Below are 27050 nucleotides of genomic sequence, written 5' to 3'. Positions count from 1 at the left end.
TCATATCATCGTACAACTCCCTTACAGCATTAATATAAATCGGTGGAATATTCTTGTCTTCTAGCACCTGCCATAGCTTGGCTAATGGGACACTGTCATACGCTTTATGAAGATCAATAAATACCATGTGTGTCTCCATATTATGTTCCAAACGCTTTTCTATTGTGTGTTTTAGGCAGAACACATTGTCTATACAAGAACGACCAGTACGAAAGCCACTCTGATCTTCAGCGTCTTCCCAGCAATCCTCAATTCGGCTTTTAATTATCTTCCCGTAAACTCTACAGATTGAGTTAGTTACACTAACCCGTCGGTAGTTCTTACAATCTTTTCTGTCGCCTTTATTTTTGTATAAGTTGCTGATATATGCAGTTTTCCATTCTGGGGGTAGCTCTTCTCCTCTCAGGAATAAATTAAAAGTATAAGCCAATAGCCGAAATAGTTTGTCGGGGCCATATTTAATCAGTTCAATGGGTACTCCCCCCGGTCCTGGAGCCTTTCCATTTTTCATAGCGTTGGCGTGTTTTTTAATTTCTTCTGGTGTTATTTCAGTTTCTTCGCGGTAGGAAATATCATATTTTTGGTAGCCAATATCTTGGTAAATAAGATCGTTAAAAGCCGCATATTTTTGGGTAAAGTGTCGTGTTGGTGTTTTTTTTTCGTTCAAACAAAAAAAGTGATATGCTTTTTACATACCCTTTTTAAACTAAAAGGCATTCGCTCTATAAGTATTGCCAAGACAACTTCATTTTGCATATGATATATTACAGTTAATTGATAATTTCTTTATTTCCACCTCGAAGAAGGTGAATAAACAATCACGAATATGTATATATATATATATATATATATATATATATATATATATATATATATATATATATATATATATTGTTACCGGATTTTCACTATTAATTTCTTGTACGCGACAGTAGCATCTCTTGTATTTTATTACACATCAAAAATTAAAATATCTTTTACCATTACCAGTTTTATTTAAAAATAACACAAATTTATATATTTGCTAGTTATAAAATAATTCTTTAAGTTTAATTACAGATTTTTGAGTGGTATTTTTCCTTAAGCAGTATCCAATATATATGGAGATTTTTTCTAATCTGATAATGATCTACGAACCGGGGGCCTGTATCCACCAGTGGAATCTGGCATCGGCATTCACTATGGAAGTTTTTCATGAAATTTAGAGTTTTCTGGTCGTATGGGATACGGCAGGCCGACTAGTTTACCTCCGATCGCATATTTTGGCGGCGAAATGATTGTAGAACCAATAGTACCTAAGTTACCCAAAAGTACCTAAAAATAATTTATTTATAGTTTATCTGATTAATTATTGTTTTTGTACAAGTGCAGTTTATGTTTATTTGATTTAAATTTAGTTTTTTCTTTCATAAATTATTACAAAAGCATCATTAAAAAGAGGGATTATACCTGCGTTGGTAGTACGTGTGACATTAATTAATACCAATTAAACCAACACTGTTCTGATTAACTAAATCACTACTGTTCTGCTAGAAATATGTCTTAACAAATCACGTACTCCGTGTGATTTGTTCATCGACCAAAAAGACAAACGAGGCAATGTAAAGGTAGTGGGGACAAAAATATTGTTAGACAGGAAGTGCCATCTTGAGAGGCCAAATTAAACAAGGAAAGAGAGTCTTTCCTTGTTTAAGAAATCAAATTTAGTTGGGTTATGTTATTATTTGTCCCAACGGTCACATGAAATCTTATTTATATTGAAGTTTTTTAACAAGTGTTTCACATTTTAGACTGTTATCGTTAATATTTAATTAAAATTTTCTCGTCTAAGACACATTCTGAAAACTGTTTTATAGCTACTGTTAATAAGTGTCGGAAAATTTAAATTTGGCGCATTCGCATTTCCGGATATGTCCGCCACCAGAGGCCACTTTTGTGGTCGCCTTTTCATAACGATTAGATTCCCTCTTTTGTCTTTTTGCTCGATGGATTTGTTACTATCTTCAAATGATCATAAATTTTTCCGTTATTTTAAATGGTTGACATTTATTTAATTTTATATAGAAACAACTCTAAAGTGCATGTGAATACATAATTAACATGTAATATATATATATATATATATATATATATATATATATATATATATATATATATATATATATATATATCGATCGTTCGGAAGAAAAGGGTTACAACTCGAAAAAAGTACTTTTGCAGGAGAAGAGTTTTAAGATTGTTTTCGGAGTTTTTTTTTATTACCTGATCATTAATTAATAAAACTTTGTGATTTTTATTTAAATAAGTAGGTTAAGTTGGGTTTAATTAAATGACATAATTGTGATTTTTCTAACTGTTTATTTATTGTTATAAAAAAATACATGCAACGGTTTTGAATTAAAAATTAGTAAATGTTTACAAGTTGTAACAATGTTAACTTAATTTATAATTATTTAATACATACCTAAACTCGTGAAAAGAATTAGATTAAAGCATTACAAATTATTGTAAAAATCAAAATAATATGGCGGTACGCATTTTTTCTTTTCGACTAATGATATCAAACCTGTTTTTTTTTTGCCTCTGATATACCAGGTTTCATGGAATATGCGTTTTTATATATATATATATATATATATATATATATATATATATATATATATACATCACGCTACCATTACTGCGTTCGTATAAAAAGCGATCTTATTGCGTCTCCTGGAAATAGAAGGAAAATTGATAATTTTGCGACGAATATTGGTTTAAAATTTAATTTCTAGTACGGGACTATACTTCGTTTTATTAAATTTTAATTTTTTAAATATTCAACTTTTCATTTATTTTAAATCATTATTGCATCTTTATAACGGGAAACTTTGTCAACTCCGTATATTCCTCCAACCATACACAGTTGCGTCCATTCGACGTTGCCAAACTGAAGGACGCACTAACGTTTAAAAATACATATATAAATAGAATGAAACAAATATTGAATTATCGGGATTTGGGCTTCGTAGCGAAATTGTATGCCAACTACATTTAAAAATAATCCTTATTTATTGAGAAAGTATCAATATTTCATTTATTTGTAGTCTTATATTTGTTTTTATTTAAAATGGATAATACAAAATGGGTAAATATACAGAGTTATTTAGGAAAATTGCATTTTCCTAAACATTTTCAAACTTTGAAAAAAGTTGAATTATGGTACCTCTTGATATTAATGAAACATCTACATATTTTCTAAATATATTTTTTAAAGTGGTCACTTCTAATGTATCAGGTGACAAAGTTAATTTAAAAAATTAAGAGAAATGGTTTGTTTATATTGAAATTTGGAAAATGAGTATAAGTATTTAGGATTTATATTGGAGCTTGTTGTATTTATAAAAAGTTTTTGATAGAAAAGTGTTTTTTAGTCAGAAGTTTACGAAGACCACAAAATTTAATCAATAGATCTCCAACCAAAAAATTCTTGGGATATGAAAACTTGATGAGAGAATTAAATTTTTGAGAAAGTAATAATTGTCTGAAATTGGAAGCATTAGAATTAGAATATTATATAGAAACATCAATTCAAATAGCAAATATATTTAGCTCATAAAGAGGTCCATAAAGGTAGATGCATGGGTGAAATGGTTAAATCTCGAAACTCTAAAAATATCGCAACAACATGTATGTACTTATGTACGCATCTATAGAGAAACCGAAAATTGTGTAAACAGAATCTTTGACGTAATAATTTAATTTCAAATTAGACTAAAAAAATTGACGGAAAAAACATACAAGAACCAGTAAAATTCCATATTTTGGAAACGAATCAACTACGGGGAAGATAATTTTGTTAGAAATGCTCTTATAAGGCAAAAATATCACAACTAAATTTATGTACTTCTTGTTGTGGACAGTAACAATACAAAATAAAATGAACATATACACCTAAACTTTTTTATAATTAGTCTGAAAACATTTAAAAATAGAAACAGTTTATTAACTTATTGATTAATTAGTAATTAGATTTTATGATTATTAACATATTCTAAAGTAATTTAAATGAGGATCTTTTATTTCACAATACCGAACCTGAAGGTGAATTAAGGATTTTAAATAAATAGTCATAGAAAAAATGAAACGTTTATTACAATGTTTGACCACACATAAAATCACCCCATGGGATGTCTTAGAAACTAAATATTATACAATATTAAAATTAACTCCGCCATTTAAGAAAATATTAAAAATACTAAAGAAGATTTTAATTATTTTCTTACTTGTCTTTATATGCATTTTGTATAAAAACTTTGATTTTTAACCAATCTTTGTTGTCCATTACTTTTTTATACTTTTCCTTGAACTCATCACACTCTAGTCTTTTAGGGGCTTTCTTTACTTTAATGTGATCTTTAAAGTACTTTAATGTTACTTCCTTCTGTTCATTAGTCCACGGGACGACTTTTCTGATAGTTTTCTTTTTTAATTTGGGTACAAATGTTTCAATTAGTGTATTATCTGCATGGCTATTACTGGTTGGCATTTCAGAACCATTGCTATTTACTAAATCATCCAACATATCATTTTCACCCTCATCACTGTCATGATAATTAAATTCCAGAAGATTTTCTTCCATATTAATATTTGTCATCTATAGATTTTCCTTTGTATTGATCTGCTTCGCCTTTTTCCATAACCATCAACAGCTTGGAGATTTTAGCTGTTTGATAAACATCATCTGGGAGGCGATAGGAGCTTCGATGAACACCGGGTGTATGACCCATAAAGGTTGCTAATTGCTCAATTTCTCCTTCTGATAAATTAAATAATTGTGATAAAGTTGCAAGATGTTTTCGCAATCGGGTCGATGTAATTGATGACGGATTTTGTGCACCACATAATTTAGAGTGTTTACTTAAAACTTTATATCCAATTAGATGAGTATTAGAATTAGCTGTTGCAAAAAGATACGGATTGTTTTTGGGGACAAAACAATTTCGAATCTTCAATATTATGTTAATATGTTCTTGTATGTCGGAGTGGAATAAAACGGGAACTCCTTTACCCCGTTTTCCTCGGATAACAACTCTTTTTAATGATTTCAAAAGAATTTTTTCGGGTAGAGAAACAACGCTATTAAATTCCTGATATTTTTCAATGTCTGTTGTGGCATTCAGGTAAGTATGTAAATACATTCTTTGTAGTTCCCCTGAACGTTTTCTGTTAAATAATATTACCCTGCAGTAGATAGTCTCCATTAGATTATTATATGCTTGAACCTCTGCACTGTCCTTTATGAGAACTTTAAAGTCCGTTTCGTTTGCTTCAGTACTCCCATTAGCATCATTCATTTGCTTAGTAAGAACTTTTAAAGATTTTATAGCTAAATTAATAAGATGTTCTCGTAGTAAACGTAAGTCACTTGCAAGAGGAACAATGGTTATTTTATTCCACCGATTAAGGTTTAGGTTGTTGGCGGCATGTGAAGATATCTCAAAACTCCAATTACTGTCAAAAAGGCGAATCAAGGTTTTTAGATCTGCCTCAACTGTTGCAGCGGGCAATGAGTAATTAGGCGTATTCTTTGTGTAAATAAACGTAATTGCAATATCACAACACTGTTTCAAAGAAAATGCAATATTCATGGCAAAGGTTGGAGATAAATAAATATCTTGTTTCGTATCATATTTGGCTATGCGTTTTGCGGCTTGTACAAACAGGTCAAAATAATTTGGTTTCAAGGCTGATAATAATGTGGTTATGGATGTTTCCAGAACTCTCATCTCCAGAAGAATTTTGGCAAGCTCCCTCATTTTCCGTGATGTGACATTAACAAAATGTTTTTCACGATGCGTTTTCAAGTACCTAGTTCCAAATTCACAAATAAGTGGATCTGTTTGTGCTTCCAAGGATATTTTATCAGCTCTCATACGAGGAAATACTTCCTCTTTCAATCCTCGATCTACTTTCATATTGGAGAAAATTGTTGTACTTTTTGAACCTAAATTCGTTTTTGCACATTTTTTCTTATGTCGATATAAAAGCTTCGATGAAAAGTGGCCTAAACAATTGTTGCAAACTCGTTTTTCTCTTCCTGGCACATATCCCTCTCTAACTGGTTTAAAACAGCTACCGCCTTCTGCCAAGAAATTTCCCTTTCGTCTAAGAGCATTGAATAGTTGTTTTCTTTCCTTGCTTTTGATTGGTTTTGCCATAATTTTTGCTACCTCAATTTCCATTGGATGTATTCTTATGATATGACGACTAAAATTTAACACCTTCGTTTCACAAAAATAACAGTGATCTGGTTTTCTCTTATATGGCGTTTTAGTTTTTGTGACGTCTATACTAGTGGAAGCGTTTACTTGAGGATTATCCTCAGCCCCTGTACTAATTGGAATATTTAATTCTTGATAATTACGTGTCTTATATTTCTTTATATTAGTATCCTCGTCATCATTGGAATCCTAAAATGTAAAGGTCCAACATTAGCAAATGTTAGCTGCTTTTAATCATAACATAAATAAACCTGATTCAGGTGTCATGTTTCAATATTGAAAATACCGCAATAAAGCAGTAAGTAGTCCAAAAAACTCAAAAATTTAAAGCATATTTAAAAATCTGAAGGACTAAAAAGCATATAAATGCGAGAAACACAGTATGTCTAAAAACTGCTAGATCACAGAGATACTATGTGTTTTGGAGGTCAAGCTTATTCAGTTGTACACAATGTAGCGTAATCTAAATTTTTATGATGTTATTGTTAGTAGTGTGTAGATCTTAATTATTTTTGCACTAGCGTGTTTTGTTAGAATTAAAGCTTTAAAATCAAAATATCATAAAAATAATTGCGCTTGCGGTTTTTCACAAATAAATATTAGAAAGTAAAAAATTCTAATTCAAAATTAAATACACAAAAACACAAACATAATATGTTTTCTTATCATATCTCGCACCATCAATGCAAGACTATCACAACTCAAAAATTGCCATTTTTGGTTTTTGATGAATCTGTACTGGTAATGGTTAGTCTAACATAATGCAAGAGTATTGCAACTCAAAATTTAATATAAGACCATTATTCTGGAGTTAGTTTAGTTTTAAATTTATTCGAAATAAAATAACTTATGAGTGCAAGACTATCACTTTTTAGTTATGATAATATTGCATTCAATGCGGTAGGTACCCAGCAAACTCTGCACCACTATCACAACTCCAACGCTGCTAGATTTCAAGGCTTAAAATTAGGGTTTAAATGGGGTTTTATGATGTATTATTATTATCACGTGTGTGAGTGTAGTTTTCGATTGTTCTATACTTTACTTTTAATTTGTTATTGTTATTATTAAAACCACCGAAAACAACCCAAAATGAGTGGAAAAGTGACTACAAGATGTAGAAAATTAATAGAACTCGGAGCAAAAGCACAAAAAGTAAGTATAAATTAGGTATTTTTAGGTGTGTAAATCCATTTGTGACAAATATAAAATTGTAAGATTATGTTATTACAGTTATCCATCTGTCACATTATACTAACGGAATATTTGAAAATATCCTAATTGTTTTTAGTTTGCAATATTTTAACGAAAAAGAAATAATTTTCATCGGTTTCTTGTCAGTCAGCATTTTTAAACACATGAATATAAGTTTTGTTTATGTTTACGTTAGAAATTGTAGCTATGCATGAAATTCATATTGAATTACACTATTAAATATAAAGATGTAATTGGAGATGGCATAAAATATTTATCTTCATGTTTAAAAGTATATTATTTGCAGTGGTAATAAATTGTACCATTAATATTTCGTGAAAAATATTTTTTATGACTAACATTTTTACAATAATTTTATGCAATGTGACATTATGCCTTTAATTTTTGAATGATAATTATTATTGATAATAGTTGATATTTACTTTGGTTGTTTTTTTGTTTCATTTAAGGGATATGGAAGAAAAAATGAATGAATGTATTACTGAATCCGAGAATAGGACTCATCTTAAACTAGTGCTGCTGTCATGTAGTCCCGATGAAGACTTTAATTACGAGTATGATGCTAGCGATACAGGTGGCCCTAAAATATATACTCCTTTAGACAATGCACAGCATAATATTGATATATCTCAGAATGAAAATGACGATAGCGATGATCCAAACTGGGTTAATATTCCTGAAGACTTTGATACGTCCGACACTGAAAACGAAAATTCAGATCAATATCCACTATCAGAAAATGATGACAGCAGTACTCAACAAAATGTAATAACTGACTTACAAAGTACATCAGCGGAACAAACGAATGAAGAGGCAAATGGTTATGGAGAAAAAGTCACGTAAAAAAATTTGTAATTCGTCTAAATGGACCCGATATATAAAAAGAAATAAGCTGAATTCAGGTCAATATTATGTGAATTCATCAGGTAAGCCAGTTAACAAGAAAACTTGTAAAGCACCATGTGGAAATAGTTGCCGTTTAAAGTGTACCTCTAAAATTAATAATCAAGACAGGGAAAAAATTTTAACCGGTTTTTATTGTTTGAATGATATTACCAGGAGGAGGGATTTTATCGGAAATTGTATCAGCCAAATTACACCAAAAGACGAATATAAGAAGGAAGGAAGTAACAGATCAAAAAATTTTGCCTTTCATTTTGTTGTTAATGGAGCTAAAGTTAGAGTATATAAACACTTTTTTGTTAGTACTTTGTCTATTAGTACTATGATGGTAAGGACTCCTTTAAAAAAATTAAATACAGAAGGCATGGTTGAAAGTGATATGCGTGGAAGGCACGGCCATCAAAAATGGAACCAGTATTGCCATATTAAAAGGTATCCAGCAGTATATTGAATCAATTGCAAGAATTGAATCCCACTATTTAAGGGCAAAAACATCTTGAGAATACATTGGTGGAAGCCTTAATTTGGCTACTCTATATAGGCTGTATAAAGAAAAATGTGAGGAACAAAATGAACCTTATGCTAAACAGCCTATTTATGCAAAAGTATTTAAGACCGAATACAACATTGGTCTATTCAAACCTAAAAAATATCAATGTAATTTATGACAGAAATATCAAAATAGGTCTCTAGAAGAAAAAAATTTAATGGATTAGAAATATAAAACTCACATTAGACACAAAGAAGAAGCAAGGACCGAAAAACAGAATGATGTAGAACAATCAAGAAAAAATCCAGATAAAAGCATTGTTTTAGTGTATTATTTACAAGCTGTATTACCAACTCCTTTAGGAAAATCTTCAGCATTTTATTATAAAAGTAAGCTAAGTACTTTCAACTTTACTGTTTATAATATTAAGTTATGTGCTATATTTGGCATGAAGCCATAGCTAACAGAGGTTCACATGAAATTGGTAGTTTTGTATTTAATTATCTAAAAGACCATTGTGTTGAGAAAGAAACAGCAATATTTTATTCTGATAACTGCTGTGGACAGAACAAAAACAAATATGTTTGTGCCATGTATTTATATGCTGTTAATGTATTACCAATTTCAACAATCTACCATAAATATTTAACAGTAGGACACACCCAAAACGAGGGCGATAGTGTTCACTCAACTATAGAAAAAGAAAGAATGCTTAAGAGTACCTCTATCTATGTTCGGTCTCAGTGGGTTCCAGTTATCGCACTGACAAAGAAAAAAGATAAACCATATTCCATCATCCAAGCCCAGACTGAAAACGTTTACGATTTAAAAAATCTTAGTACAACAATGAGTAAAAATTATTCTATCGGCACAAAAGGGCGAAAGGTCTGCTGGAATGAAGTAAAAATTTTTAAATTTGAAAAATGCCATCCAGAGTCGATATTTTATAAAACTAACTTTGATGACAAAGAATTGTCTGAAATAAAAATTAAAGACAAAGCTAGAGGCCCTCAGAAAACAGTAGCTGATATTAGTCTTGTTCCTGCTTCTAACGTACCTACCTCGATAACAACTAAGAAAAAGACTGACTTAGTTTCATTGTGTAATGATTTGGCCATTCCCAAAGAACATCATAAATTTTAGATGGACATGAAAGCAAAGTCAACTAAAGTAATGTAGGACAATGCCAATACGGAATAAAAATACTATTATGTATTTACTATTTTGTTTAACATTAATAAAGTGTACAAAAATTATTGTGTTGTTATTGTTAACGTATTGTAATTGAATTTATTGTTATTGAAGATTATATTTTAGAGCCAAATTAAATTGTTGTTTCTGTAAAAAGCAACTTTTTGAGTTATGATAATCTTGTATTGATGGTGCAATATGCATGAACCACAGGTGTCTCTATCTGCACGGTACAGCAAAAGCGTTACCGGCTTTAGATCTTCCGACAATAACAACCGACCAATAATACATATTATGCAAATATTGTAATATTATTTTAGTTTCGATAAAAATAACTATAACAAAATTAAAACCGTGACACCCTGTATCTTACCAAAAATTAAGCATTAATATAAGTAAATTATATCCAACTAATTTATTGTTTTCTTCTTTGGAATACATGACCCAAAATACAGGGAGATTATGTATATTACTATGATACCTTTTTATAAATAGTTATACTTAGAGTTAGAGGATGATTTAAACAATAAATTTTATCTAACATGGTGACACATAAAATTTGTCACTTGATGATCCATGAAAAGGATATTCCAGGCTTACACTAAGTCTTTTTCGAATGTATTTTTTTGCTGAGATAACACCATAATGTACCTATCGAAATAATTCTTGAACAGTAAATAAGTATATTTTTTTAGCAGCAACTTACCTGTTTTTTTAAAACATAATCATTTTCAGTATTTTCCGTTTCTGTCGTAAGAGCAGGGGTGTCTACATCACTTGATATTTGTAAAATATTTTGATTTTCACAGTTGTCAATAAATTCTTGTCTAGCTGGACAATTTTCATTATTTTCCGTGATAAAACCTCGATTGCAAAACCAATTTGACAATTTTTGGTTAAACTGAAAGTTACTGTCTGAATTAGTACCTGCAAAAATGGTTGGAAACGAATTCAATATTAAAATATAAATAAATTAAAAATAGTTGTAAAGTACTTACATTGTTCTGGAATTTTTAAATTTGCTTTTTGATTTTCAAAAAAGTTAATGTCAACTTCTAAATACCCATTTGTCGAATATTCCAAATTTTTTTGAATGTTATTATATAGACCAGGTGCAGGCTTACTATCTATATTAACAGAAATAATAAAACATTTATCACATAAATTACTTGATCGTTCAAAATTATACCCTACTTATTAATTGCTTACCTCCGGAACTTTGATTTAGACACTCATTTAATATTCGCTTCCCACGATTCATATTGATAGTTATCTATTTTTAAGAAAACTTAACAAAATTAACAAAAACATTCATTTAAAACGTCCACATACAACTAATACGAGACAACCACATGCAAATATTGCAAATTTGCAAAATATTATATCGTGTATCCCTCAGCGTCGTGAACTGCTTTTAAAAATAGAAAACAGCGTTGCCATATTTAGGATGCAATAATGTGCGTAGTTTGTAAACCGTATACTTGATGTAGTATATTATCTTAGCGCCAATACGGAATATCGATGAACTAACAATATACGGTTGGCTAATACTATTGCGTCCTGATTCAAATTTAAATCATAAAATATCTCTGTCATCTGATTATATGTTGCCAAATTGAAATTAAAAAGAGGAAGTATATACATTTTGTCAATTTACAACGTACCAATGATACTTAAAAAACGACAGGAACAACAAAAACTATGGCTTGACATTATTGCTTCCGATATACGGACGCAATAATTCGAAGGTATCAATAATGTATGTAATTGGGATGTTATCAGACGCAACAATGGTAGAATGATGTATATATATATATATATATATATATATATATATATATATATATATATATATATATATATATATATATATATATATATAGCGCTATAAACTAACATTCTTCTGAACAATGTTGATTAGTAAAATAAATAAATATATTAAAAAGTAAGCGATAAAGTTATAGAAAGTAATCGCTAAATAAAGGAATGTATTAACTCACCAAAAATAAAACAAAAAATGCAGACTTCATGTCAGTTGCAAAAATAACAACAATTGTTAACGACATTTGTTTTTTGCCTACTCTTTTATACCATGTTTAATAGTATAAATTGCTGAACAATTAATCTTTGCCCACTACTTATAATTAAAACAATAACTTTTATTTTAATTAAAACAATAATTTTTAATCTATCAAATAGACTTTTAAATGTAACGGAGAGTTTAATACTGTCAAAGGGTCTAAACTTTGCTGTTACAAATCCATCTATTCCAAAATTCATAATTAGGTGAATGGAGAAATTATCTCAATATTTGCCAACCCACGAAAAAAAAAAAAAATAATGCAAAATATTATGTAAACTTGAATTGGAAAAGTCTATTAAAATTGTACAAAACATAAGCAAAGAGCAACTAACGGCTATAAAGACTTTAAAAAATGACGACTCCATAATCATCTTTCCAGCAGACACAGGGGATGCAATGTATAATGGATAAAATTCAATGTGAAAACAAAATTAAAGATCTAATATCAGACGGACCTCATACAAAATTAGCAAAAGATCCAACAAAAGCCTTTGGAAAACAAAATATCGTCGGTATACTGCGAAAACCAGATAAATGACAAATTTTAAAATATTGAGTTAAGTATACCAAAATTTTCAGCTCTTTCCGCTCTACATACAGGTAAAACCCAATAAATGATACGACTTACCATTCAGCAGATAATTTGAGTAATAAACAAATAAGTTACACCTAATCAACTTTTCATTTTCAAATAAAACAATATATCGCTACTTACTTCCATAAAATTAAAGTTCTGTTGCATGTAAAACAAAGTAAGCCCACATATATTATTATGCCGGACAACAATATATTTCTACTACTGCAAACCATATTCAGTAAAAAGGTGATAAGTGTCATTAATACATTTTACGTGTATGATTTATTAAAATTTCCCTTTCATATCGACTAGTAAAAACCTTTAAGTACACTTACTTCATTCTACCTGAAAACTAGACTGAAAACTTGTTACTAAGCTAAACCCATAAATGATCTTTATAACACATACACAGATAGAATAACTGAAGACAGCAGTTCAATTCTTGATGATTCTGAGAACAATATAGTTTTAATGATAGAATCCATTTTTGATAGTGACTTTTCAGATGTAGACCCCACATATCATCCAAGTGAAGAGGTATCGCTCTCTCTAGGAAGTCTATATGATTTACACACAGCTGTCTTTGATAGCCTAAATGATGAGAAAAAAGATACTGAAATAGGTGCACCCACGAACAATTTAGTGTCAACTGAAATAGCTAGTTGGATATTAAATCTACTTCTTGACAAAGTATGGAAAGACGTACGTCCACTAAAACGTTGGAGAAAAGTTAACCCCAAAGATTGGGTAATAAAGGTCGCAAAAAGGAGGCGTGCTGAGGGTTTGCCTTATGAGATAAAAAAAATACCATAGACCAGCAAAATTGCCAAAAGCAGTTAATTGTTCAGAGTGCTTTTACAAATGTGCCAGTTATTTCAGCGAAGATTACAGACAAAGACTATGTCGTGATTATTGAAAGTTAGAATATGTAGGCCTGAAACATTTTCTTATTGCACGTATTAAAACGGAGCCACTAAAGAGAGTCGTTGCAGTTCGTTAAAGTTTAAAAAACTGCATTTTCCAAAAAGTGTTACTTTTCTTTGAATGGTCAAGACATACAGGTATGTGAGAAATTTTTTTGTAAGACACTTTGTATATCAGCGTCGTTAATACAGGACGTTGTAAGAAAAACTGATATTCTAGGCTGTTATGCAGACACGGATAAAAGAGGCAAGCATACACCGCCAAATAAAACAAGCAGTAAAACCCGAAAAATCGTGAAGGCTCATATTGAGTCTTTTCCAACCATGGGCCCACATTATATTTGCCAAAGTTCAAAGCGTAGATATTTGGACAAAAATTTAAGTATAAGAAAAATGTACCAACTTTTTATAAATGACTGTGAGCAGAAGAAACTGGAAGATGATAAGAAAAGATCTAATGAACAACGGGATTTTGTTTCAATTACTTTCGATCTACAGGCTGTACTACAGATTCCAAGTGGATTGACTGGAAAACTATATTATTCTCGAAAATTATGTGTCTACAATTTGTGTGTATATGAAGCCGCATTACCAAATGCAGCTTACTGTTTTGACTGGTCGGAAATTAACGGTAGACACAAGGAAGTTCTGAAATAGGAAGCATTATACTCCACTACTTATCAAAATGTGTTCCAGAATATGTAAGTGAAATAAGTTTATTTTCTGATACCTGCAGAAGACAGAATCGTAATCAGCATATTGCAGCCTTACTATTATGGGATGTTCAAAACATAGACCATTTAAATATTATTGAACACAAATTTTTAGAGTCTGGACATTCCTATATGGAAGTTGACTCTATGCAGGGTAATATCGAAACCGCTAAAAAACACAGATCTATCTATGCGATGCCAGATTACTTGTCTGTTTTTTAAAATGCAAGAGGAACTAAAAATATCAAGGTTGATGATAAAAAAGTATGTATAGAGCCATACAAATGTAAAGAAGTTAAATACTACGACTTTTATGATTTAAAAAATTTGTCACACACTTTAATTAAAAAGCGGACAAAAGACCAAAACAGCGAAAAAATAATGTGGTTGAAGATAGAAATAATGAGATGCGTGAAAGGAGGGACAAACAGAATCTATTTTAATTATGACATGTCAACAAGCTTCAATTATTTCCTTACTGATACTGCACGGCAGTCAAAAAAAAAAGCACGCCAAGTTATCAACTAATACAAGCAATCTTAAAGAACTTAAACGACTTTATGATGCACATTTGCCAATTAGCATAGCAAAAAAGAGAGATTTGGTACAGCTATGGGATAAGGGAGTGATACCAGAGGAATATCACGGGTGATATCGTAATTTGAAAACAGGAAATGATGTAACAGACATCTTGCCAGAGCCTGCTTTCAGTGACAAATCGGACGAGGAAGTCTCATAATAATAATATTGTTATTATTATATTCGAAATAAATTTGATTTTTTCTATAAAACTGCCTATCATTCATATAAATAATAACTATAACTAGACACAGATGTTAACAAAATTTTCAGGGAAAACCAGTTAAATGTCATAAATATCGACTAATACCTTAAAACATTGCTATTACCTAGTAAAAGCCTCATATCTCGATCACAAAACTGGAAAATATTATACTTGGTTTATTATATTTGAGTTAAATATATTATTTGAAGAGTAATTGATTTATTCAGATTTACAGGTAAAACCAGGTAAATGATAGCATTTCCAACTTAAATTTAGGATTAATCAGATAGGTGCCTTAACTTTTTCAAACTAATGATAGAATATCATTTCAGATATATGCATCTTTCACTAGAATACCTAATATCAAAAACAGGCTGACTGCTTAATTCACAATAAAAAACTAAACTTTAAACACGTTTTTTCTCGATTTCGGTATTCCGACATTTACCTGGTTTTCGCAGTATACCGACGATATATAGAACTCTATTCAAGTTTATAGATAATTTAACAAATTAATAAAGAAGATTAATTACACCTCATTACCGTAACACCTCTCATTTTTATGAAATACCAAAAGTTCATAAAATGAATATACCGCTTAGACCTATTTGTAGTACCATGAATTTTCCTTCTAGTAAATTTTTATTAAATATTATACAACTATTTGCAAAAAAAACTGACACATTTATAAAAATACACAACATTTTTTAAATAAATTATGAAATATTGAATTTAATTCAAATAATATTTTAGTATATTTTGAAATAAATAGTTTATTTACAAATGTGCCATTAGATAAGTCTTTGAATATAATCAAGACAAAATTAGAGAGTGATGATACAGTGGCAACTAGAAAAAGACTAAATACATCAGCTATAATGAAGGTATTGACATTATGTACTCATAATACAAATTTTCAACTAAACACTAAATTTTATAAAAAAAATTTGACCTAGCAAAGGGTTCTAGTTTATCTCCATAATATTTATGGAAGATTTTGAAACAAATATTATTTTTAAATAAAATTTAAAACCCACAGTATGGTAGAGATGTGTAGATAATGTATTCTCAATATGGCCTCATGGATTAGAGAAATAAATAAATTGCTGGTGTGGGAACGTAAAATTCTTCAAATGATATATGGCCCTTGCAGAGACAGCGTGACAAACGAATGGAGGGGCAGATACAATAACGAGCTAGAGTCTCTATTCGGAAAAGAAAATCTAGTCAGATATATAAAGGCCAATAGACTCAGATGGGCAGGGCATGTGATACGCAGTAACGACAATCGCCTTATTAACAATGTGTTCTGGGAAAGGCCAGAGGGAACAAGGTCTGTAGGGCGGCCTAGAAAAAGGTGGAAAGATGCAGTCAAAGAAGATCTAGAGAAAATGGGAGTGTGACAATGGGAATTACTGGCACAGGACTGACAAACATGGAAGGCAATAGTAAACGCGACAAAGACTCACGAAGAGTTGTAGTGCCATTGATGATGATGATGATGATGATGATTAGAGTTGTTAGACACATTCCTGAATGATATAAACGATAAAGAATGGACAATAACATTTACCATGGAAAAGGAATATATTAACACACTACCTTTTCTAGATATTTTAAAATCTAAGAACGATACTGGATATGAGACTTAGGTATATAGAACACCAACATACACCAACAGATATTTAAATTACAAATCATATCATAATATCGATATTAAAAATGGAATCATTAAATCCTTATAAGATATAGCCAAAATTGCTTGTTCTAACGAAAATTTGTTCTTAGAAAAAAAAACATTTGTTAACATCTGTTTTAATTAAAAATTATTATCCTTTATCGTTTATAAATAGGGAATGTACAACAACCGACCAAATAGAACAGAACAACTTAGAACGAGATCATATAGCATACACAAGGGATAATACGAGGAAGGTAACAAGACCATAGATAAAAGGATTATCAAAAAAACAAAAAAAAAAATAGGAAATAAATTCAACATTTTAACAACATTCAAAACAACACATTGAGATCGATTATATCTCAAACTAAACCGGACAATACAATGCAATCAGGTTTATTTAGGTGAAACATCAAGGTCATTAAACGCTAGAATAAGTGAACATCAATCTCATAATAAAAATGAACCGGTTTTAATTATGCTAAATAAGACCAATTGTGTCGCAAATTCCTCGGCAGAATGCAGTAGGATCTGTTTACCCATATTAAAAGAGGAAGTTAATAAAAGGATAATACCACTATAAGTAAGTCCGTAGCATATAGAGGATACACCATTTATGTTTTTTAAATAACAGACATATAAAATTAGAATTTGGTGTTTAATCAGAGTAAACTAAATGTAAGGCCATAGTATTATTAAAATTTTTCCTGGAATTTCCTCATAATTTACTATTGAATCACTAACATGAGAATTTAACTGTCATCATGCGTTGTGCTTGTCTTTTTAAAGACGAATTATATGCTGAATAGTAATTGTAGGAAATATGAAAACGAATTGATAAATTTAAGCTTGAATTTCAAATAATATGGTTCTACAAGTTATGCACAAAATCGCTTATCTTAAATTGGTGTTCTTTGGATTTGCTTAATTATGCAGACCCAAATGTGATTACTCAATTCATCACTGCTCAATCACTTCAATGGATTCCTTCCATGATATTCCTGTTGGACTCGAGACGGTAGCGCCAGATACGTAAGGACCCGAACTCTTAACCATTTTCGTTGAAGGTTGGAAGCGAAGTCCACCTTGTCGGTTAAAATATACTCATTGGAGCATGCCCATTTGGATATATGAGCAATTATGTGCGTGGAAGTAAAATCATATTATATCGTGCTTTTGAATGAAATGCGACCAATAAGCACATAAGGTTATTCTGCATCATTTCAAGGAAATATGATTAATAAAGATCTAAAACTTATTCTACCCGAAATAAATTAAGTATTATACTAATATTTAATATAAAATAAAGAAATAAGGATTCCCGAACACATGATATAATTTTTTCTGACGGATATTATAAGTTAAACTTGATTTCATGTAATCGAATGAACTATCTTACAATAAAGTCATCCCAGGAACTAAATTAAGCAATATTGGCAATTTTCATTTTAAAGTCGTCTACTTTAAAATTATAATATCTGAATAATATCTGTGTCAATATAAATGAGTCAGATAAAAATTTAATTATTAAAAGAATTGTTCACCAAGTAACAAAAAACAAAATTTGTTTAATTTATATATGTTTGTATTTTGAGAACGATTTCCGAAGTGGAGATTGAAACGTCAAAAAACTTATTTTAACCTTCAATTGTGGCTTATTCTCAATAAAATAGTAATTACCGCAGCAATTTTCTCCAATCAGAAAATACCTTTAATATTAGTTTACAAAACTACTATTACACATATTTAAGATACGCACCTTACATGTGGTATCATGTAGCTCACTTACTAGCACGATAAGATGATTACTGGCTATATGTTTGTGTATCACTGTTACGTTTTATGTCTGTTTTTACGTATGATATTTTCAAGTTTTTCTCGGATAACATATTGGGCAAGTACCACGGAGCATCTGTTATTATGCGCAGAATCTTATTTTGAAATATTTGGAGGATTTCAAGTTTTAAGTTATTAGCAGCATCCCAGAGTTCTTTTCCGTATCTCAATACCAGCTCCAGGATTGATTTATAGATTAGGAGTTTATTTTCAATTTTTAGGGTGCATTTCCTGCCAATCAGCCAGTACATTTGGTGCAGTTTTAATCCCAATTGTTTTAGTTTTGTAAAGATAGTCTCTACGTCATTAAACGATCTAAATACATACTAAGGCACTTTACGTCATTGGTGTTTTGAAGCTGTATACCATTCATTGTGACTGGTGGGCAGATATCCCTTTTTATAGTGAAGGCTACGTGGTTGGGTTTGGCTTCATTTGCTTTCATTTTTCATTTGTTATATTTTTCATTTGTTATGCTTCCCTTTCATTGAAATACATTTCTGTTAGTGTCTAACTAGGAAGTATCTGCTGGTTAGAAAAGATTTTAGCACACCATAGAATCTATGCAGTAGATGCTTTTTAATTTTATAGAGTAGGTCGGTATGCCAGACCTTATCAAAAGCCTGACTTATATCCAGAAATACTGCGGAACAATATCGTCTATTATCTAGGTCGTTGTCAATTTGTTTAACAATTCTACATATTGGATAGTGCTATGTTTCCGACGGAAACCAAACTGGTTCTCAGGTATGATTTTTTTTATTTCTGGGGTGGGCTAAAGTCTTTTTAACAACAATTTCTCAAATATTTTGTATATAATTGGTAATAAACTGATTGGTCTGATTTCTTCCCTGATTTAGGCACCATCATGACTTTCGCTACTTTCCATTGTTGCGGAAAATAAGTAAGTCTCAAAATAGCGTTGAATATCTGAAGGATACAACTCGTATCCTTGCTGGGTAGCTTTTGTAATACTTCTCTTGTTTTAAGTTTGTAACCAGCAGATTTTATCGCGTCGATTTTTCCATAATAATTGATTTCAATTCCCTATGTGTAAATTGGTAACTCCATTGGATCGGTTCGTCTAAGACCTTCCCCTTATCTTGGGTTTCTGTACGACTTGATACAAAATTATGTGGACGAAATACTGTTTTACTAAGTGTTAACCGAATGCTTTGACCTTTTCTGCAATATTTTTTGCCCCATGTCCACCGAGTTTTTGATTAGTGGTATCGACTTTATAGGATCCTTTAGGTATCTTGTGGCTTTCCAAAATGAGTATTTATTGTTAACTGATGAAGACAATATTGTTCGAGGCGATTCTATTTTAATTGGTAAGCGTTTGTATTAATTTGTTTAATTCTCTTGAAGCTTTATCAATTTGTTCTTATTATTTAGGTTTTTATTTTTGACGTGACAACGTCTTAAATTAGGTTGTGGCTCGGAGTCATTCATGAAAAAGTGTAACGCCCGCTCACGTCTGTTACAGTGAGTCACCGAACGAGAGAGAGTCCCGCCGGACCGGCGAATGCCTTGCGTCTCTCTCCCACTCAAACATGATCGGTCCGCTGCGCGCGCAGCACTAGAGGATTAGGTGCGTTGAATCGGTGCGTGCTTCCGTGCTTGTGTCTCTGTCAGTGTTGTTCCGTCTACCGATTTTTCGGTAGATCTACCGAATTTGATTCCTATCTACCGATCTACCGAACTGCCCCTTGAATCTACCTAATTTTAAAACAAATATCACAATGACTTGAAAAAAAATTCGGATAATACAATTTATCGTTTTATTTCTGTTACCATCAAAAAACTTTTCAGTGTAACCTAATACTTAGTATTTTTAATACGTTTGTATTAAAATTCATTTGATACTTCCCTATAGTGTTTAAAAATATATTTGCAAAGATGCAAAGAAAGCGAAATACCCCGAGATTCAAGTTCGTAATTTTATACGTAATAATAACATATTGTATAAACATCGTTCCGTAATCATAATCATTCACACACGTATCTTCAATTCTCAAAGAATCTCAAGTATCAAGTGATAAATTATTAGCTAAATGACGGTGTGTGTGCTGTCGGTTTTCTTTGACTGCCGACTTAATTCATTAGCAGATAATGGTTGTTACATCTATTTGAACCAGAACGTTTTAACTTTCTGTAAATATTATGACCTATAACTATTTCTCAAAATATTATTAAACCTTATTTGTATCATAATAGCTGATGTGAGCATTTGGTCCCAATAATTTGATTCTTTATTTATTAAACAAAATTCAATGAATTATGGTTATTTCTAATAATTAGTTCAGCATAATTATTTAAGGTCTTTAACTTTTGAACCATTAAGTCGCCACCATAATGGGAAACTTTTCTATTTTTAGTTTTATGGAAAAAAGTTATTCTTTCTAAAAAGTTCTGAATGATCTAAAACTTAGAATACAATCATCAGATATTAAATTTTTTTAGTAATATAGGCAGTTTATCAAAAAATATGAATTTTATGTTCATATTTTTTGACAAACCTCGTGTATATGGCTCAAAAAATTTAATTGATGATTGATTTTAGGTTTTAGGTCATAAAACTAAAAAAAAATTCCATTATGGTGTTCACTTAATTGGACGCACTGTATTATAATATATATATATATATATATATATATATATATATATATATATATATATATAATTTACGTCATTGCATATGATCTACCGAAATCTACCGAATTTTGCCGAAGGCATCTAGCGATATTGGATAAGCTCCACGGAACATCACTGGTCTCTGTCTTTCTCGAGCGTTCTTGGCGTTCAAGACACATTACAGCAGAAACACTTCCTTTCATTTCATATTTCTCCTATCATCGTCCTATCCTCAACAAAATCACTCAAATAGAAATTAGTTAAGTTTAAGTTTACATGTACAATGTTTTAGTAAACAAAATATATTTCTATAGTTAAAATTTGTGCAATTCTTATTTTCATTCAATTCCTCGTTCCTATTGTGCAATTTAATAATATTCATATCAATAAATATTCTACCGAGAAAAAGACGTTGTCACGTAAAATCTTCGCCCGTAAAACCGACTTTACAGGCAACCGATTTTTTTGGGATTTTTTGTTTTACTATTATTGGGAAATGTTCTTTGTGAGTTAATAACCTACTTTGCGGGGTAGCCAACTAGGCACATTTTTGTACATTCTTTGTGAATTCCTTTAGAGCATTCTCGACCTTACTTGATGTTAATGATACCTGCAGGTTTGTTACCATGTTAATACTTCTCAAGTAGTGCGAAGTTCTTTTGCATATTTTTGGAGGTATAGAATTTTGTTTTATATTCATATACCTGGTTAAGATAACTGGACTATGATCAGATGTCATTACTAATTTTATATCTATCTGGCATTTTATTATTAGGTTCGTCCTTTAGCTGTAATTAGTCGCGATGTATAGTCACTGATTGCTACGAATCTATTACCTAGTGTTTAAAGAAAGTGTTCATATTGTTCCTTCTTGTTATTTAATTTGGGTGGGCAGTAAACTGCTAATAAGTTAATCCTTCTTGTTTATTTTTTACTGCGAATTTTTTGGCCTGATGTGATCCTTTTGAAAGCTCTGTAGTTTGTATTGATTCAAGTGGTTTTTTACGATGACCATCGTGAAATACGATGCGATGTGATGACCATCACGATGCCCAGTTCCACCATTGGTATTTCCATCCGGATGGTTAGTAAAGGAATTGCTATATTTTGTTAGTTTAAAATAGTTTTTTTTTGGAAAGTACGTTTTCGACAATATCATAATGTCAATGCTATTGTTGATGATAAAGTATTTTAGTTCATAAGTATGTTGACTTAGGTCATTTTCGTTCCAGGTTGCTATTTTTAGGACTTGTTCCATTAGACCATCTTTGTAACGAGCGTTGTGATTAGATTTATTATTGTACCCATCTGTGTTTTGGGTTCTCACATCATATTTTTAAGTTCAGTGATTTCATATGGTATTATTGGTGGATTATATTCGTGCCTACAAGTTGTTGTTGAACTTGTGCAGTTTGTGCATGTGTGACGATTTGTTTTATTTACTGTTTGCCTGGTTTTGTCCCGTACTTTTGTATGGAGCTTTTTCTGCAGCTGTTTATGTATTACATAGCCTTGATAATTTTCAGGGTGGTTTTCTCTACAGTATATACACTTTATGTTATTGCCTTTCACTATTCTATTGTAAGGTAACTGAATGCAATATGCCCATGTTAAGGGAATTTTGAATTTATTGCTACAAAAATATATTTTTCATATATTTTTTAACACTATACCAATGTTTAGGTGTTTAAACATCGCTAGTTTTTTTATTGTTTGGCAATTATTTTTTTTTCATATCGAATTTTTTTTTTAAATCCCTCAATCTGGGCATATTGCCAACCCCTGAAGGTAATATGCCCAGTCGAGTGAAGGTAATATGCGCTTACCTAAAACACTAAATGATGTGGAAATGAATATTAAAAAACATCATATACTTACAAAATTTTAAAATATATATTGACACTATAAAAAACATTTAACCAAACAAAGATATTAAACAATCCTTTTTGTAAAAACTAAAATGTCAAAATAAAGAATTTTTAACTGAAATAACTTAAAATTAAGGAACATTATTGTGGGGTACAATCAGGACAGGTAAAGGATTCCTTGTCGAATTTTGTCAGCCCTACACATTCTTCATGAACGTACTGTACACATATAAAGCATAGTCGCATGTCTTTTATTTCAGCTTTGTGTATTTTTTTTCTCAATTTTTGCCGGAGTCTCAAGCATTTCCGTAAACGATGTGTCCAAAGTTTTGCCCTGGCAAGTTTTTATTTCTTCAGTATTACTTTTTTCTTCTCGAAGATTGTTATTCTCTTTGTTATAAACCTCCAAATCATTTTTTTCAGAATTCATAAGGAAAGTTTCCTTTTTTTATGAAACTTATTTATTGCCAATTCAACTTCTTCGCCGCTGTCTTCTGATTCCGAAGTATAACTGCCAGAACTCTCACTTGATGAAGTTTGTGTTTTAGATTTCTTTTTCATGTGAATTGGCGTCTTTTGGTATTGTGGCAAACAGTTTTGTTGGGAAGAGCTTTTTGAATAGCCTGCAGTTGGTGGTGGAGTTTTCTGGCGCAGATTAATGGGTTCGCTATCACTATCACTTGATGATGTTTCAGTTCTAGATTTCTTTTTTTTTGTAATCTTGGGTCTTTTGATAGTTTGGTACCCTTTTTTGTTGAGAGGAGTTATATGAACAGCCTGGAGTAGGAGATGGTGTTTTCTGGCGTACATTAATGGGAGTGGAATCAATGTTCTTAATTTCTGATAAAATGCTTGGGGCAAAAGCAACTTCAGGTATAGCATCGGGGTTATAAGTAAATATTCCTGGTGCAGCAATGCCTGATTTAATGTTAGAAGGTGTCAATGCCTTGTCCCACACTATCGAAAATATTTCCCCAAATCGCTGCTTTGTTAAAGCACGTTCTTTGTATTTGGTCCAATACAACAACACTTGTTCGTCCCAGTGGTGTTCAAAGGAACGAAACACAGCTTTGTCCATCGGCTGGAGTTCATGAGTTGTGTTGCTAGGTAAACACAGAAGGGTTATTTGATATTTCTCGGCAGCTTCGACAATTGAAATGTCTAAGTGACATGAGGCTCCATCAAATATTAAAAGACACTTTCCCTCCAATTTATATTTTGCTAAATGCTCCAACCAAATAATGAAGGTTTCCACATTCATACTGCCTTTAGGGGTCATCAACGCCAACGTGCCATGAGGCAAATTATCTTTCCATTCGGGCTTCATGCGCCGTCCTTTAAACAAAACGGCAGGAGGAATAGCGGTACCATTGGCGTTAGCACAGCTAACAATAGTTACATTTTCCCCATGTTCCGGAGCAACCAAATGTACGCGTTTCGCGCCTTTCTTTGCTAGAACGGTCTGTTGATGATGCAGACTGAGTCTGCAGCCTTTCTCATCCACATTGTAAATTCTTTCAGGTTTGTCGATTAAATCTAATTCTTGAAGTACACCCCTTAATTTGTCAAAATAGTCTTTTACTATGAACTTGTTCAATTTTTGAGCCCGAGCAGGATTCATGTTTTGTGCTTTCCTTATCGATATTTCAGGGTGTCTTTGCAAAAATCCTTTTAACCAATAACGTCCAGCCATTTTGGTTCCTTGTGAAAAAAAGTGTGGCAAATTGTTTTGTTCACAATAAGTAAACACACATTTTTTTAAAGTTTTATTGCTGAGGGGATACCCAACTTCTGCCAATCTAACAATTCGTCGAGACAATTCGTTTTCTTGATCTATGTTCAAAATAGTCTTTCTCCCCATTTTTGCCTTTTTGGTACTATTTTTTTCTACATAGCGTTTCAAAGTGCGTCTAGAAATATTATACCTTTGACTTGCCGCATTGTATGACATTCCATTCATTACTGCTGCAATTGCGGATTCTAGCTGTTGATTGCTCCATTGCGACCGTATTTCCTTATTTCTGACACGAGGCATGTTATCTAAAACAAAAAAAATCAATAAATTATCTGTTATAATTAGCTGGCAATATGCCCAATTGAGCAAATTGTCAGCATACACTATGGGCATATTGTTGACACATGATGATTAATACATTTTCTTAAATTATAAAAACATTTTGAATAATAATATATTTTATTTTTACTTACATTTTAAGTACTCTATGGCAGACTAAAATCACTTAATGTCGTAGACAAATTAAAACGTTTAAGTGCAAAACAGAGGTGAAAACTGACGTCAATTTTTATAAACACGCTCTTAAAAACCACGTACAACTTGACTGCACCACGGCAAGCTCACAACTAACCTTGAGGTCGGTCACGGGCTTAGTTATATTAGGCGTTCAGTGTGTCCAGCGCCTCCTTCCCCGAATATCAAATATTAAAGCAAAACATGGAAATGGGCATATTACCAACATGGGCATATTGTATTCAGGTACCTTCTCTTGCGGTGTAATGAGATTCATTGCATTTTACACGCCTTGGGATCATCTGAAAATTTTTTTGTATGCCGATACCTCTGGCTTCTTGTGAACTGTGGTATACTGTATCTTTCATGTGGGGCTTCAAATTTAACAATGTTGTCTTTATTTTGTAGATATTTTTGTTATTTTTCTTTTGTTTCAAGTCTACAAAAAAGAGAGGTAGTGATTTGATTATTTTATTTTGCTAAATGCTCCAAACATTTACTACTGCATGACCCAGTCGATTGTTGTTTTCTTTAATGTCTTCTATATCTGTTGAGTGATAAATATTCTTTAAAACAACTGAGAAATGTTTATCTTGCTTTCGATGGTAGCTATGAAATTCTGTTTTTTTGTCGATTATGGTATAAGTTTCTCCTGATTTAGGCCTGTAGTTTCACTTGTTATTTTACCAGTACTTAAGCTATATTGTATAATAGTTTAATTACAGGGTTAATGTTTTGTATGCTAGCAATAAAAATTAGGGATAGTTTTGGATTGCTTCTTTTCTTATTTTGTTTATCTTATATGTCTTTGTTGTCACTTTCATTTTCTAGGTTATTATTATATTGTTGGTTTTATTTCAGTTGGATAACCAGTAATCCTTTATTTTGGTTTATTGCTGGGCTTTTGCACTTTCTTCTGGAATCCCAAAGTTTTTTCCTTGTTTATGCTGTCGTGTCTTCTAGGAAGGAGTACTCCTTTTTTGCTGAGTAATGAGGGCGTGACAAACGTGATGATTAATGCTGGCTTGTGGAGAGTAGTGGATTGCTAAAAAGCTGGGGTTCAGAAAGTGGAGTATGTATGTGGACGAAATCTTATGATGGAGCGCAGAAGAAGAATTATTGGTGAAGAAAGCCAAAATAGTCGAAGGAGTTACTTCAGGAGTTACCAGCCATACTAGGAACGGCTCTTAATCAGCATTTTTGGCATGCAGTTTTTTGCTGCGATATTTATTGGGGCTTTTTTATAGTTTACTATTTTCTAATTGTTGTCTGTCGTAGGTTAAAAACTAGTTAAAAGTACAGTTTACATGAGGTTTATTCAAACAGGGAAGTTGTTCTGACCAATTGGCGTTCATTTAATGAATTTTGTGTTGTCATCTTCCCATTGGTCATTTAGGTAGCGTGGTCGATAAACCCGGCCCATTAGAAAAAGATATTGGAACTCTTTTGCGTGAGTTTTCTCTGTCTTACTGGGAAAACTGGCGTGTATTGCAACAGTCAGTCTATTTGTAATATATGCACCAACATTTCGTTAAGTTTCATTTCAATATCTGTTTCATCTGGCACGTTTTTCTGTTGGTTACTTTCTATTTTTTTTCCGATATAATCTTGTGTTACTTATCGCAGTAAATGTAA

The 27050-nt window shown here is 31.4% G+C and overlaps 1 protein-coding gene and 2 long non-coding RNA genes across 3 annotated transcripts; all 3 read right to left on the bottom strand.

Annotated features, from left to right (window-relative positions):
- Nucleotides 1–1025: 1025 nt before the first annotated feature.
- On the bottom strand, nucleotides 1026–12160 carry LOC140438680 (uncharacterized). The gene is made up of 2 exons (XR_011950575.1): nucleotides 12066–12160; nucleotides 1026–1314 (listed from the first exon to the last, which is right to left on the bottom strand). It is a non-coding gene; the product is annotated as an uncharacterized lncRNA (long non-coding RNA).
- LOC140438676 (uncharacterized) lies at nucleotides 10558–11454 on the bottom strand. Its single transcript, XR_011950574.1, has 3 exons — nucleotides 11275–11454; nucleotides 11064–11192; nucleotides 10558–10992 (listed from the first exon to the last, which is right to left on the bottom strand). It is a non-coding gene; the product is annotated as an uncharacterized lncRNA (long non-coding RNA).
- Nucleotides 12161–23864: 11704 nt separating the features above from the next.
- On the bottom strand, nucleotides 23865–25202 carry LOC140439579 (uncharacterized). Its single transcript, XM_072529619.1, has one exon. It carries the CDS (start codon nucleotides 25200–25202, stop codon nucleotides 23865–23867), a length of 1338 nt encoding a protein of 445 aa, XP_072385720.1.
- Between the last annotated feature and the right edge of the window lie 1848 nt (nucleotides 25203–27050).

Source organism: Diabrotica undecimpunctata, chromosome 1 (genome assembly GCF_040954645.1).
Source record: "Diabrotica undecimpunctata isolate CICGRU chromosome 1, icDiaUnde3, whole genome shotgun sequence".
NCBI classification, from domain to species: domain Eukaryota; kingdom Metazoa; phylum Arthropoda; class Insecta; order Coleoptera; family Chrysomelidae; genus Diabrotica; species Diabrotica undecimpunctata.
This window is presented reverse-complemented; position numbering and strand designations above follow the sequence as displayed.